Below are 16,126 nucleotides of genomic sequence, written 5' to 3'. Positions count from 1 at the left end.
GTGTCAAGATAATCTTTGTCAGGCCAGCACATGTGCCTTCTGTTGTACGTACATTTTATGAATTGAATTTATTCCTCCAGTTAAGGTCACAGAAAGTGTAAATGGATTTTTTTGTTGTTGTTCCACGTCTATATTTTCCGTCCTCGCCTCAATAGTAGTGTGTTCTCGAATTGGACAGACTGTTTTTCAAACTTTAAGAATTTTTCTTTTTTGGAAAAGATCAAAACTCCCTGAAGTAGCTTATGTAAATAGAGTAGATATTCAAGCTACTTTAAAGAAACCAGGCAACTTGTAATTCCTGAAGTTTCCTTTAACAGCACACATTAGGTCCAACTTGACATTGTGTAATCGTGATTGAGTTTCTGAGGATTATATTAAATGCGTTCCTTTCAAGTCTCCAGTCAAAACAGCTAATAACTGTAAGAACTCAGAAATAAGTATAATAACTTTAATAACACTGGGTTATTGATTTCAACTACTATAACAAAATGTTTAAAAAGCACAAATATCTCTATACAGTACTTTTCAGCCTCCTGGTGGTCCCCGGACCTCATTTCCAGATGCATCACACAGTTGATTGTCTGTTGTAAAAAGGCTTGATCATTTGAAGGATGCTGATGTTTTTTCCCAGAAAGCTGGAACAAGTTACTTCTCCCAGTTGTGCAATGTATTTAAACCAAAGGAACATTTATGAAATGGCAATATTAACAGACAATGCATACGGTATTAGACTGATCAGAGATTTCACTATAGCGGTCTACAGGTTTGAGCGAGTGCAGAGGTCACGTATTCACCTGCTCTCAGCATGTTTGAACAATGCATTCTATGTTAACCTCCGTGGTTTATGACCTAAACCTAGTCATAGCCATTTAGCGTCGGGCCTCTTGACCCCAGGAAGCCTTTGACCTCGATCCAGTTCAAATATGCAGGATGTTTCTCTGCGTGCTGCTATGTGCTGCCTTTCGTCTTGAACAGAGCATGCTGTGACCTTCTTTGGGTGCCTGGTGCACTTCCACCAATTAACTGTTGTGGAAAGGAATCAATGGAAATCTTGCAGTACAGATTTATTGCTATGAACATTATCCCAAAATGTAAATAATAGGCTTATTATTTAAACGTAATAATATAACTGTATGCTACTAAATGTTCCACAGAACACAATCCAATAAAATTATCTTTAGATATTAGATTTAAATCATTGAGGTATGGATCAAGCCCATTCATTTAAAGTGTCCTTTCAATAACTATAAGTAATAAATATAATAACTGAATATGTTGGCTTGTAATTTCCAGTACTCTTTAACAAAAAAAGAAACAGGCTCCTTGGCTATGTTTCACAGACCCCTGGACCTCCCCAGGCCCCGTGTCAAGAACCGTAGAGTTTGAAAAAATGATTTGAAAAATCATGTATCCCCCAAACACACTGAAAGTGTGGATAAACAGCGACTACTCAGATTAGCGTCTGATCACTAGAGTGTGTGAGGGAGATATGGATCGTGGGTGGCTCCCGTTCTGGTACACAGCCAAAATGAACCGGTACAGACTGTTTGAAATGATAAAAAACGATAAGCACAAGATGTGAGCATAAAGACTCTTCCACAGAGAATAAGCTGAGATCAGTCTCCTGAGACTTAAAATCAACTATTTCTTTAGTAAGAGCACAACATTGCCAGGAAGAAGGACAGAAGTATCCCCACACGGTAAGGCGTTCATGTGAAGATCTTAATTCAGTGAGTCAGGCTTAGGAATTACAACATCACACTGAATCTGGATATGGTTTCAGAAGGATTCATGCTTAGGAAGAGCTTGATAGACTCTTTTATATATATATTCACAATTCAAGTTAAAACCACACCGGTTGGATTTATAGGCTGTGTGTAATGTATAGTGACAGGAAAGTGTGCAGATGCTCTGAGAATCAGTCTTCTCTGTGAATGCAGAAGATAATGAGCATTCTTATAGGGTATAAGCAGGAATTCCTGACCTTGGATCCTTTACTCACAGGACATCATTGTCATGGCAGGTCAGACAGAATCATTTGCTGTTATTAATGGTGTCTCTGTGACCCAGGGTCAAAAGGTTATTGTTAGTGACGCTTAAAGATTCTCATCTATTTTGAATTGTTTTTGTCTCCTAGCAGTTGCAACGTCCAATACGAGACAACACAAAAATGTGCCATCGACAATCACTTTTATCTGTTTAATAATTAAGCAGGAAGCATTGACTTGCAGCAGTAATAAAATCTCCACTAACCATATTTTCACTAGATGTGCTTCATTTTTTCATGCAATGCTGTGATTAGTAAAGGAACATGTTTGGTACAATTTGTACATTAACCACATTGTTGGGTGACATGAAATTATGTGCATCAATGGGCCTAATTGTTAGAGATGTACAAATTTAGATTATTGCTTTGATTTTGCATTAATCATATATCAACAATTATAAATTTATTATGCAGTTATTATAAAAGTAAAAAAAATAAAAAAACAGTCTTGTTTAAAAAAAATTTTATTGGGAAAAAAAAGTTTTAGGGTGTTATATAAAGGCTAAAAAATCATATCGTATTGTTGCACATTTAGTTGTATTAATAAATATTGAATGTACCGAAATCATATTGTGTGCCATTGAAGCCTGAGGTTTATACTCCTACTAAAATGAGGTGTGTTTTATATCTCATGAAATATGTACGAGACATTTTACACCAAAATATTGCTTTAAATGACACAATCTGCTTTGGTTTATAAAAGCTCAAAGCCTAATAAAGTATAAAGCATGTATATATATAGCTGATAAATGGAAAAAAGTTTCCAATAGCTTTATAAATAAATGTACTAAAGGAGGTCTATTCATTCACTGAGAGCTCATTCGGGTTTCTATATAAAACTCAGCAGTGTAATGATGAGCACTTATGATTACTTGGATTACGGTGTTAAGAGGTTTCAGTCCAGCATGCCTGGTTATTAATTCTCCATAATCAAGGCCTGAATTGATGTAAAAGGCTTACACTGTTTGTTTGGTCTGTCTCTAGGAAACTGTCTCTGTTCCAGGCACTCACCCTTGTTATGCTGTTGACGTCCCCGGATTGCCTGTCATCCCAGCAAGTAAGACAACACCGGTTCCTCTTTTCCGTCGTACGCTTCCTTGGTTAGGAACGCCAGTCATGTCATGGTGCAGTATGACACTGAACAACAGCTCTATTCCATGCCAGCACAGTTTATCCCCAGACTGCACAATTACTCTAAATTACACTTCATCCCTGATCTTGTCTCATTTACAATAATTGGGTCCAGCATGAAAATCTGGTTCCTTCAGAAAGCCTCAGTCGGGACAGTTTTTATGATGACGTTTTAAAGTTAAACCAACAGGACTGCGGGTGTAGTGCTATAGTGCGGTAATAGTATATTCTGACTGGCAAAGAACAGTAGTGTAATACTTCATCAAGGCATCACTGCCGTCTTTCATCACTGTTTGTGGCTGTCAGAGTCAGGATCTGTTGCATAAAAAAAGATTCTGCTTGATTGTCAGCAGGAACGTACAGGAGGAGTTTAAAAGATTGACTCTTCTTTAAATTCCCTGTTCTTGAGGTTTAAGTGGCAGGTGTGGGACTGTCTGCCTGTTGAGGGTTGAATTTATTGCCCTTCCCTTGTTGTCCTCTGGCCCCCACACACATTTTCTCCTCTCAGGCCTTTTTAAGCTTTAAGTACCAGACATATTTGACTGAATAAACAATTAATGTGCACATTCCGCTTGTTACGGATTTTCTGTAATATAAAACAAAACAGAACCTGAAATTAAGTCATGTGTGTATGATTCTTTTTTTTTTTACGAATCACACACAATAATCATAAAATAACCATAAAATTAATTTCTTACCAGAACTTGGTCACATTCAAATTCCTTCTCAGCAGATCCGATCCAAAGTCAGGATGCCTCCAGCTACATTGTCCCAGGGGGAAAGCAACCATTCTGAAGGTTAAAGGTCGATTTCATTAATCCAGCTTGCCCACTGGCCCCATGGCGGTTTGTTATCAACACTAATTTGAGTCTTTGGCACTTTAATGAGGCCATTCGCAGGTCACTCTTCAATAGGAAGTCACTGACTGCAGTTATAAATCTCAGTGCTGGTCATAGTAATGCAGTCTCATGTCATTACCTGCTTTCCCAGAGAAGGCTATGTGCTTAAATCACTCGTTATCAGTGTATTACAGTATACTTCACTGATTAATATCTAGTTTAGTTCATAGAATAATCCTTTAAAATATTTAGTTTTAGACTCCACCCACCCATGGCGTGTTATTTAGTCATGTCATGGGGTTATTGATCGATGTTGTGGGTGTGCATAAGTGAAATGTTAATATAACGTGATTGAGCATCTGCATAAATCTCTGCACTGACGTATGACGGTGCCCAAATTTTAGATACGTCGCCATTGCTGCCTCTTTATTCTACATTCCACACAGTTCTCAACATTCTTCATATTAGATTTATGAAGCTATCTGTATTATTTATAGTGAGAAACCAACTGCTGTGTGTGAGATCGTTTTAATTGACAGACGTAGCAGGGTGTGCACTCCTGACTTCCACACTCTTCTCACGTTAACACACACAAATATGCACGTGTGATAGATTCAGGGTGGCCCCAGGGACCTGATGAAAGCTGCTGTCTCGTCTCGCTCCCTCGTTGCCTGTTTGTCTCGGATCAAAGCCAAAGACGGATCTGAGAACGGCACTGTAACGTTATCCAACAGGACGATTAATTCGCCTCTCCAGAGAGACGCAAGAGCAGTACTACGTAACTAACACAGGATGACACAATAGCTAGCTGTCAGTGTGGCCTGCTTTGTCTAGTGCTAAGAAAATATGTAGATGTCAGAGATCCTCGAGCAATGCAAATGAATCGGAAATGATTAATGATTTCTGCCTGATACTCGATATCCTGCGTCCTATTGTACCATGTTCTGTTATAAATTGACGCACATATTAGCCTACATTTCAGAAATTCTTGGTACACTTAAAGACCATTCATAAAAACTGGTTTAGAAGGAAAATATCTTGCATGGCCTAAATATTATTTGAAAGAAGTAATTCCTCGATGTATAAAGTTCATCTCAAGCACTTTGCTCAGCTGCGGTGGGTCTGTTCATTTCTGACGATCAATTACAAAATTACCCATAAACTGTGGAATACCTTTTCTCCTTAAATCAGTCCAATTCCCTGCCATCAGCCAGCTCTCTTCTATCATATATCAGCTATCAGGCTAACGCATTCTTTCTCTGAGATGCAAGAAGCCAACCGAGAGCTTCTCATCAAACTGCTGCTCATGCTCCATCACATGGCAGTGTAACGCACTCATAAGAAACTGCAGTCTGCCATCTTCCACATAAAGGAGTTCACAGATACCCATGATTGGCTAGAGTCACTGTGACTAGCAAGACCGTGAGTACGTCCTCACTACCAACACAGAAAGCCCAGCCAGTTTCGCAATATCCTTACAGTTTAGTTTTGACCTTTCTATAGATTTTATATGTATAAAGACTGCACTGTATTTAAAAGTTTCTGGTCTATCGTACACTGTTTCATCCAAGTCTTACACCCAGCACTGGTGTCTCTGTTTGACAGACTTGGGGCAGACTTGTTGGTCGTTCATCTCGAGTGCCTCGGCAGCTGTTTTATAAGAACGAATGGGCTTCTTGGGGAGTATGGTCTGAGTGCTCTCGCTCCTGTGGAGGAGGAGCGTCCATCCGCAGACGGACCTGTATCTACAGGTACGGCTCTGGTCTTGCAAGGTTTTGTCTAAGAAAATGATAAAAGAATCACAGATATGTCATGATATACATGATATGTAGCAGTATTTTAAATTCATTAAAAATCTAAAGAAGCATAGAAGTCTAATAGATGCAATGTGTAAAGCAAAAAGTTTTATGCTGTTTTTTTTGTTCAGGAACCCAGTAGGAGGGCCATGTTTAGGAGATCCCAGGCAGTATAAGATCTGCAACAGTAAGGTACAGAAAATGTTTAGCTAATAAAACGTGGTGCAGTCCCATTCTTGAATTAGCATGTAGGGCATTAGCTCTTAAACAACAAAGAAAGATGTCTGGTGGTCTAGATGAAAACTCTTCATATTTATGTTTATCAGCCTAACGTGATCTATACAGAAATCCTGAAATGAATAGAAATATTTTTTATCGTTTTAGTAAAATATATGTCCAATTTCTTAAAATAGAGATCTTAAAGTATGTTATAGTCAGGAGAATGTAATCTTATTCCATAGAATTAATTTGCTTTTTTAGCAAACACAGCTAAGCTAAATTTCACACACAGCTATTGCAGCACACTTTGCAAGATTGTTCTAGTCATTGAATAAAATAATTCATCTAAAAGAATTCAGTGTCCAGAATCTTTAGTTAAGTGTTAGATTAAACCTCAGCTGTGGGGCGCTGAGTTGAGTGTAAAAGGAGTGTAGAGAATAGATCATGCAAAATGTCAACTGTGTATAGAAATAGGCTTGGAGATTAGAAAGTTTTAAAGTTGTACTCTGAGCTTTCACAAATCACAGACTGTGTGTCCTTCATTAAAAAGTCTGTCTGCATGGTGACTCAGTATGAAAGATGGAGAAACAGTTGATAGAGCATGGCTTAGCTAGTTCTTAGCATGTATAGACAGGCAGGCTGGCTGTGTGTGTGTGTGTGTGTGTGTGTGTGTGTGTGTGTGTGTGTGTGTGTGTGTGTGTCCCTAGCTTTTAAACACCTCTTGGCCTTCTCCATCAGGGGTGTCCTCTTGGGTCTTTAGACTTCAGAGAACTACAATGCAAAGCTTTTGATGACCAGCCCCTGGTTGCTGGGAGCAGTTACCAGTGGACTACTTTTCATGGAGGTCAGTGAGACAAGTGTGAAAACGTGTGTGATGTGTACATTTTCCCCTCCAGCTGGACTTAAGGTGACCTCATCAATGTACTTTGGATTGTTCTCCTGTCCCAGGCTCTGACCCCTGTGAGCTCAGCTGTTTAGCCCTGGGACACAATTTCTACTACAATTTTGGGCGAGTCCTGGATGGCACACCCTGCCCAACCGATCCCGGGGCCATATGTGTGAACGGGAAATGCCTGGTGAGGAACAACCTGCACTTTAAAACATCTATTTCTTTGCCTCTTTTCTTTTTTAGCATTTATTCTCTTTGATAATGCAGAATCGTTTGCAGTTTTATGAGTGCATTAGTGACGGACTCAGTCCAGAGATTAGTCTGAGGTTCCACAGCTGCAGTGCTGTGCCATGGGGAAAGCCTCGGCTCTTCACGTGCACCCGATTAATCTCTGTAACATAACATTTTCATGATCATGAGAGTGTTATACCTTTTAAGTTCAAATATTAAGTGCTTCAATCCCAAGCCCCCACCTCTGGACTGTCCCAAGTGGAGAACAGTTTTAAACAACAGAAACTCTTTAGTCTTGCCCATCTCTCTTCTACATGTTTTATTTAAAGCATGCTGCAGGTATATTTAACGTATGTGTGCATGAATCCAAAGCGGCAAGTGACAGTACGGCTTCTCAAGCAGACACCGTTTTATTTTTTTTTTATTTTTTTTCTTAAGTATTGCACACAGCGTGAATCAGGTTTTGGCCTAAATTTTTTTTTTCTGCCTGTAGCTATAAATTGACACCACAGTAGTTCAGTTTACAGTCACGCACAGGCTGTTAAACTGTCTGTAATGCTTCTTCTTTGCAGTTGATACTATTTCTGCTATTATATTCTATCTTTAAATGCAGATGTTGTAGTTTTTACTTTTGGGCTAAACATTGTTAAATGCAATAACGTTATTTGTGGTTGAGATACATGTAGAAGAGAAAGCTAGAGTGTTTCAGGTCAGGAACGTCTGTAGTTTTCAGAATTTTGTAAAGTAGAAAATTCAGACATTTTGTGTCATCTGGTATGCAACATATTTCTGGTAACAGAGTAACAGATGCAGAATAGCCAGCCCTGTACTTGGGGATTCACCTAATGACAAATGGAAGTGTAAGCAAGAGAGAATGGGAATTAAGCGCAGTTATCTGATGACTATATAAACGTGTAGAGTGTGTTCGGTTTGCTACTCATATTACCACCTGAACAGATAAATAAAAAAGAATTATTGCATGTATTTTATGCAGATTTTTCTTTTCCATCCCCTGAACTAAAGAACTAGAGAATCTGGTCACTTTTTTTTTTTTTTTTTTTTGCTTTTTTTTTATGACAAGTAACATTTTAATGTTAATTATGAAAGATGTGCTGATCACATGAAGAAAAAATTCTTTCCATTTTTTTTCCAATTGCACTTCCTCTCTTTTTTTCCCCATGTGGAGAAGATTTCTTCTCAGCAGAACCTCATCACGGTTGTGTCTCTTACATATTTTCTCACTTACACCATATTTCAAGCGTTCGATTCCTTTCGTGTGAATGACGACAAGATCTTATGTCTCAGCATGGCTTTTCCAGCAGACCCCAAATTCAGGCTTTGCTTTAAAAAAAAAAAAGAAAAAAGTTTTCTAAAGATTCTTTGACATGGCATATTTTACATACATGTGAAGGTGAATTTATGGGCTGTGAGATGAGAAGTGTGTGAGTGTTTTAGGTAGTTGGACTGAATAAAGGAGAAGCAGGTGGTCTAATGGTGCAGGATAGATTGAGTCCAGATTAGAATGTGAAAAGAAAAAGGCGAGTATACCTTGATATATACTTAAGGTATATACCCAGACGGCCCCAGACGAAGGTGTGGAGCGTTTGTGGATGGAAGGTGTGTGAAGGAATGGAAGGAATGAAAGTTCAGCTTTCTGACTACTGTTCTCTGTGAGTTTATACACAAGTGCGTGACAAGCTTGGTGTGAAAGAGAAAGCGAGGTTTAATTATAGGCCAATGGAGTTGCTAGGGAGAGTCTGTTGTAAATACCTCCCTATGGATTTGATAATCCCCCTCTTCTAATTTTCCTGAGCCCCTCCTCCTGACTCGCCCTCGCTGATCCTCTGAACTTTACTCACAGTGTTTTTCCCAGCCTCATTTGATTCTGATATAAACCGAGGTCATGCTGCAGACCAGCTCTTATTAAAACCTCAGGTCTTTAAACATAATCAGGTGCTTATGGTTTGCTGCATAAGGTCTATATCAATCCTGAAGGTTTTGTTCCTAATAATGGACGTTATGGTTCGAGGTCATTTCTTCATGTTAATATTTAGTCAAATAAATAATAAGTATAGAACATATATAATAGATATATATTTGCTCTTCTGGATACTTTCCCAATTTTGTGCAGGATTTAGTTTTTTAAATGTATCTCCTGTTACAATGCATTTTCTCTAACGGACTCTAGGTTTTAATGTTTATGTCTAAACCGTATATATGATCGTTAAAATCTGTACTAAGTTAAATAAATATTTTTTATTTTCTCATGTTATTATCTTATTTTCTTCTAAATAGTGAGAAGTGTTGAACACGTTCATAGCCGTTCGTAACATCTCGCTTTATTTAACAACAAATCAACATAATAGCACGAGTTACATGAATATGGTTAATAAAAAACTATTTTATAGTCAACAAAGAATCATTTTTAGCTTTGCTCCAAATTTAGAGTGAAAAATTGCAAAAAAACAAACAAACAAACAAACAAAAAAAAGGTTCAGTTTATGTTCAAGAAATAGTTTTAAGGACAACGTGTCTCTTCTTTCAGAATAGTGACGTGACATACGGCTAAGTACGGTGACCCATACTCAGAATTCTTCTTGTATAAAGACCTGTAAGTTCTTGGTCATGGAACCGAGTATGTGTCAGGAAAGCACCCATTTAGAAAAAAGGAATTTCAGGAAAGCACCAGTTTGTAGTTCTTCTCCCAGCATGCTTTTTGAGGAACCCAGAGATCCCAGAGCAAACAAGTGACCCTAGAGCTGTGAGGTGGAAATGCTACCGGCTGCATCATCGTTCAACATAAAAACACATACAATTAAAGAATTAATTATTTGGAAAATAACCTCTAATGGAAAAAGCAGTGTGCTTGTATTTTTTAAACCTGAAATTTGTTTACGAATATGAATACACTGGTAGCACATAAAATGCTTTGTTAGTGTAAACCTGTGGGGTTGTTTCATGAGTGTGCTATGTCCTGCTGCTAAAGCGGTGTGTCCTGATAAGAGGGGATGGTTGGGTTTCTAATCATTTGTGTGTGTGTGTGTGTGTGTGTGTGTGTATGTGTGTGTATGTGTGTGTGTGTAGAAACCAGGGTGTGACCTTATCTTTGGCTCCCAGCAGCAGGAAGATGCCTGCATGGTGTGTGGAGGCCAGAACACCACCTGCCTTCATCACCGCAGTGTGTATCGGAGTAATGGGCAGGAGATCGGTCAGTAGCGCCTCGGATATCTGTGATAGTCACATAAACCCTCAGCTTGTATGTACAGTATGTGGTTACAGTCTTAGGAAAATATCTGTTGAAAGATAAGATACATTTATGGTGGATGTTGTTCAAAACTCTGAATGAAAGCAGCCGTTGTTCTGCCTCACTTCAGACCGACTTGAAAGTTTGAACAGCTGCAAATTGTTCCTGTAGGACAAACTAAGTGTTTACAGGACTCATAGGCTTTAATATCACGGATACATCGTCATCACAACAACCGCCTGAACACAAATACCACCCAAATACCTAAGACTAATACCTTAGACATTGAGTTCCACCTGTTGGAAAAAACATCCTCATGCTGGTGAAGTGAAAGTGAAGAAGGCAGCACTTTGAAAAATAATACCAGCTTTGTCCTCTTGGATTTGGACTTCTGAGAGTATGTGAACAGCTCAGAACCCACCACTGTGCTGCTTTTGATGGCGAGGTCACCGGCTAGCGGAGAGGAGAAAGTCGTACTGTAATTCTCTCGCTTTATTCCACATGCAGAAACTGCAAAACAAGTGTACATGGATACAGGAAGTCAGGCTCAGGCACACACAACTAGTGTACATCGAGTGTGTGTTCTAGTGATAAATGTGGACTCAGCATGGTGCTCATATTCCTGCAGTGTTAAAACTTTCCCCCTCTTATCTCTTCTTAAGGGCCGTTTGGGTACAATGAGGTCACCATGATCCCAGCCGGAGCCACCCACATCAGAGTGACTGATAACAGCAAAAACTATTTAGGTTTGAGCAAGGCCATTTTTCCTGTTCACTTCAAGATAAATCTCTTTTTCTTTAAAAAGTAACTTACATAATTGTTGTTACGGAATAACTTCAAAAGAGCAAGAGTTTAGCAATTAAGGCTTGTTCTCTTTATACCTTGTGGATTTAAAGTCTTAAAGAGGTATTTACTGTAAATACTTGTATTTTTACATAATTAGTGTGTTTGCTTTAAAGCATTGTTTTTCCCTCACTAGATTTTTCATTTGCCAGTTTGCTTTCACTTAGTTTGTTCTTATTTGTCCTTTATCTCGTTTGTTTATTTCACTCGCTAGTTTGCTTTTTTTGTTTTACGTACTGTGATGACTTCTGCTTCCGGTTTTTGCTTTCGCTCACCAGTATGCTTTCGCTCATGTTTCTGTTTAGTGCAGCTGGTATAGATTTTATTTTACTCGTTTGTGGTTTGAACGATTTGTTTGATCACATTTTGTGAAATCGAACCAATTAAATTAATTCTAAAATATCTCCGATGGATACAAAAAACTGAAAGAGGGCAAGTAGAATTAAAAACAGAGCTCATGTACACGAGACAAACATTAACTCAGAAACCAACCGTAGGTTTTTGCTCCAAACAATGCAGACACTCCGTCCAGGATTAAGAGATCTTGTGATTGTAGAAACGAATGCAAAACCAAGCAAACTCCACAATATTCGGAGGAGAATGCAAACTTGCAGAATTGCCACAGATTTTCTTAAGATTTGGGTCAAGACGCATCGAGAGATCATCAAAATACACATTCAGCCAAAGTCCTGAGTACAGCTATCGTCAAAAGTACGTATGTGTCTTCACTGAAGAATCCTGTGCTTGTGTATTCAAGTAGGGGTCTTCAAAATAGGCACAAAAAATTATATTATTTTAATTACATTATTATAAACACAAGGGATCACGGTGGCTTAGTGGTTAGCACGTTTGCCTCACACCACCAGGGTTGGGGGTTCGATTCCCGTCTCCGCCTCGTGTGTGTGGAGTTTGCATGTTCTCCCCGTACCTCGGGGGTTTCCTCCGGGTACTCCGGTTTCCTCCCCCGGTCCAAAGACATGCATGGTAGGAGAAAATGAGTGAATAAATGAATGAATGAATAAATGAATGAGTGAATATTTATATTATTATAATTATATTTTGGTTGCAACAATCACAAAAAAGTGCAGAAATTCATGGTGGGACTGATTTGAATATTCAGTCATGATATTATTTAATAAAAACTCACAGTTGAAAAAGATTCTTCTCCTATTTTTTTTTTTTGATTACAAATTTGAATGAACCAGCTCTTCAGAATGGACGTTCCCAGTTTGTAATTAACGGCAACTGGAAGATCAGTGTTCCAGGGGAATATAATGTGGCTGGGACCAAACTGTTGTACCGTCGCTCTGCTGATACATGGGAAAGCTTTGAGGTGCAGGGACCAACACAGGAGGACCTGCACATTATGGTGAGTGATTCCATCCATGGATATTATTAAAGCTAGTAGGAAATTAGACTACTAGGTGAACACTTTACACAGACATTTTTACATAGTTCAATCCTGCAGTCCAAATATCTGACAGATCCTGTGTGGAATAAAAACAGTGTCAATAATAATCGTACGTAATTCAAAGCATTTGTGTGTACATTTTAATTTTGCGGAGTTGGATCTCAAAATCTACGGCCACGACAGTTTACAGATACGAGAATTTGTGTGTTTGTTCAAATACAACTCCAAAATGTACGACTATGACAGTTTACACACACAACGCTTGTTTTCACAACACCTCTTTTTCACACACGAAAACGGTCTGCAAAACAACTGTCAAAAATACGTCATCATGTTCACAGGCATTACTATCCGAGGGAAGATGAAGCGATTCTACGAAGTGCACATGCGCCCCACCCTCTTTTAAACCACTGGCGCCGAAATGGCGGATCAGCAGCCAAGCGCTCACTCATCGTCTTGGGTAAGTTGTTTTTTCCTTCCAAATTCGGACATGTTTAAGGGTTAGTTATCACTAATAACAGAGAGGAGTAATATTACAGAGATAGGTTAACTATAGTAAGTAAGATTAGCTCTCAGAGTAAGGTTGCATTAGGTGCTTAAAGAAGTTTAGGAGGTCATCACTGCAGTCTGTAGCGTGATGAGATAGGCCTACATAAAAGACACACACGCCTCACACCTCACACCTCACCATTTCCTGCTGCACTGACTGCCCATTTGACTTGGACCTTCTTTCTTGTGCTGACTGTCCACTGATATTGGACTGGTTCGCCATTTTCTGTTGTCCAACACTTAAGGTGTTGGTCAACATCGGCACCAGATTCTGGGCTGAGTGCAAGATGTCACCTAATGGAACCTGATAAACAATAAAATATGACTTTAACACTTAAGCAGTGAACACATATTGCATGACCTGTGTATTCCAGTGCGTGTACAGAGCTGTTAGTAAGTTAACACTTAAAATTGCTAATTCTTTTATGTAGGCCTATCTCATCACACTACAGACTGCAGTGATGACCTCCTAAACAGCTGTATTCTTTAAGCACCTAATGTAACCTTACTCTGAGAGCTAGTCTTACTTACTATAGTTAACCTATCTCTGTAATATTACTCCTCTCTGTTATTAGTGATAACTAACCCTTAAACATGTCCGAATTTGGAAGGAAAAACCAACTTACCTGAGACGATGAGCAGTGTTGTAATGTAACGGAGTAAATATACAGTACTTCGTTATTGTATTTAAGTAGAAATGTCACGTATCTGTACTTTACTTCGCTATTTAAATTTATGTCTTTCACTTTTACTCCACTACATTTCCTAGATAAAATGTATACTTTTACTCCGTTATATTTCCACTAAGCATCTTCATTACTACAAAATAGAATCAGAAGAAATGTGTGTGACTGCAATAAGGGAGGTTTGGTGAATCACTGCTCCTAGATTGCATTGCACGCTGTACGGAGAAGCACAGGTACGCGCAGTGTGCACGCGCAGTCAGAGCTGGAGGCGTTAATGTATAACGTTAATCGGAAAGCTGCAAATACAGCAACCAAAAGCAGTGAAATGTCACTAATCACATTACCAGAGTTGTAGCACAAACAAAATATTAATGCAAACAATCCATACAATACTAAATAAAAATAACATTTATTGATTTGGTCTTTGTGAATATTAGTTTATTAATGACTGCATTCATTGGACACACTGTTTGTAGAGAATGCACACATACATGAACTGATTTGATTCAAGACTGGCATCATTACATCATGCATAACATTTTGGTGTCCACTTTTGCCATTTAATAATACCATAACTTTAGGCTTACTGTGTAGTCATATAATATATAATATAAAACTCTTCTTGTTTTAAATTCTCATTAAGGGCTAAAACCCCCTAAAGATGAAACCCTAGAACCGTCCCTGCTCTTATACCTACCGAAAATCACTGAAATTTTACATTTACTTCAAATACTTAAGTACATTGAATATCAGAAAATGACTTTAGATACTTAAGTACAGTAAATATCAGATACTTTAAGACTTTTACTTGAGTAGTATTCTAAAAGGTGACTTTCACTTCTACCAAAGTCTTTTTCTAGTACGATACTTGTACTTTCTAAAACTTTATACAACACTGACGATGAGTGAGCGCTTGGCTGCTGATCCGCCATTTCGGCGCCAGTGGTTTAAAAGAGGGCGGGGCGCATGCGCACTGCGTGAAATCGATTCATCTTCCCTCGGATAGTAATGCCTGTGAACGTGATGACGTATTTTTGACAGTTGTTTCGCAGACCGTTTTCGTGTGTGTAAACTGTCATAGTCGTACATTTGGAGTTGTATTTGAACAAACACACAAAATCTCGTATCTGTAAACTGTCGTGCACGTAGATTTTGGGATCCAACTCCGCAAAATTAAAATTTACACACAAATTCTTTGAATTACGTACGATTATTATTGACAGTGTTTTTATTCCATAATCCTGCTGACTGAATCCTGTTTTGTGTTTGCAGGTTCTGTCCACTGATAAGAATTCTGGGATAGAGTATGAGTACTGGCTGCCACTTGAGCTCTACGCCCTGCATCATGGAAGGCAAAATCCTTATCGGCATCACCACACATCAAACTTCCTGCCCTGGGATGTGCCAGCTACAACCACCACCACCACCACCACAAGACCTCCTGCTATCACACAGCCTTCATGGGGTGAAAACCAGTTACTGTTATTAAACTGTTGAACATGTATAAAGTCCAGGCTCTTGATTATAAAAATCACATCAAGGTCAGTGGCAGACCTGGAACAGGAAGAGTTTGTGTTTTATATAAAATTTAACAGGAAGCTAATGTAGGTAGCTGATGGATTTTTGGAATATAAATTTACAGAATACTTTTATATCTTTCGTGTGCTGTGGTTGACTTCCTTAAGTGCAGGGGTAGGGCAACATGGCAGGCACATGGGGATTAATTGCCCCCAGTGAATTGAGTCTCACCACATCAATCCGACCTCAAGTCTCTGAGCCTGTGCCCGCTGTAGCCTCGGCTATCGGCCTGTTTTTTTTTCCTGACAGGAGTGAAATTTGATGTGGTCTTCTCCTGCTGGAGTTCATCTTGTCGAGCCAACCATGTTGTGCGCTCTGAAATGCTTTTCTGCTCACCACGGTGGTGAGGAGCGTTCATTTCAGTAATCTTTTATGCTTTCGGTTTCTGCAACGTTTTCTTTTTGTGTGTGAACTCTAGAAATCAGCAGTTTCTGAAACACTCGAACCAGCTTACGTGTCACCGACAACCACTGAGGTCGTACTTTTTGTTCTGATGTCTGTTGTGAACAGTAACTTAATATTTTGACCCGTATCACTATGAATTCACTGATTGGTTTTTTGGCTAACTGCATGAATGAGCAGTAAATGTATAGCAGAAGACCGAACATTTGGTGATTTAAACTCGTTAAAGTTCCTCCTCATACCATGCCTTGAAGACCAAGA

At 38.9% G+C, this 16,126-nt stretch overlaps 1 protein-coding gene across 4 annotated transcripts in view; it reads left to right on the top strand.

Moving 5' to 3' along the window:
• The window catches only part of crtc3 (CREB regulated transcription coactivator 3), a 62,773-nt gene that overhangs the window by 43,849 nt on the left and 2,798 nt on the right, over positions 1 to 16,126 (top strand). For 3 of the 4 annotated variants that reach the window (XM_047815518.1, XM_027137156.2, XM_027137157.2), the window contains 9 exons: positions 3,032 to 3,104; positions 5,623 to 5,768; positions 5,945 to 6,005; positions 6,771 to 6,876; positions 6,981 to 7,108; positions 10,237 to 10,360; positions 11,059 to 11,142; positions 12,445 to 12,608; positions 15,158 to 15,350. In XM_047815518.1, the coding sequence (XP_047671474.1) occupies positions 3,032 to 3,104; positions 5,623 to 5,768; positions 5,945 to 6,005; positions 6,771 to 6,876; positions 6,981 to 7,108; positions 10,237 to 10,360; positions 11,059 to 11,142; positions 12,445 to 12,608; positions 15,158 to 15,350 (1,079 nt within the window). Of the gene's footprint in view, positions 1 to 1,617; positions 1,701 to 3,031; positions 3,105 to 5,622; positions 5,769 to 5,944; positions 6,006 to 6,770; positions 6,877 to 6,980; positions 7,109 to 10,236; positions 10,361 to 11,058; positions 11,143 to 12,444; positions 12,609 to 15,157; positions 15,351 to 16,126 lie in introns of those variants that run through there. The other variant, XM_047815519.1, reaches the window with a different exon arrangement.

This window comes from Tachysurus fulvidraco, chromosome 1 (genome assembly GCF_022655615.1).
Source record: "Tachysurus fulvidraco isolate hzauxx_2018 chromosome 1, HZAU_PFXX_2.0, whole genome shotgun sequence".
NCBI lineage: Eukaryota > Metazoa > Chordata > Actinopteri > Siluriformes > Bagridae > Tachysurus > Tachysurus fulvidraco.
This window is presented reverse-complemented; position numbering and strand designations above follow the sequence as displayed.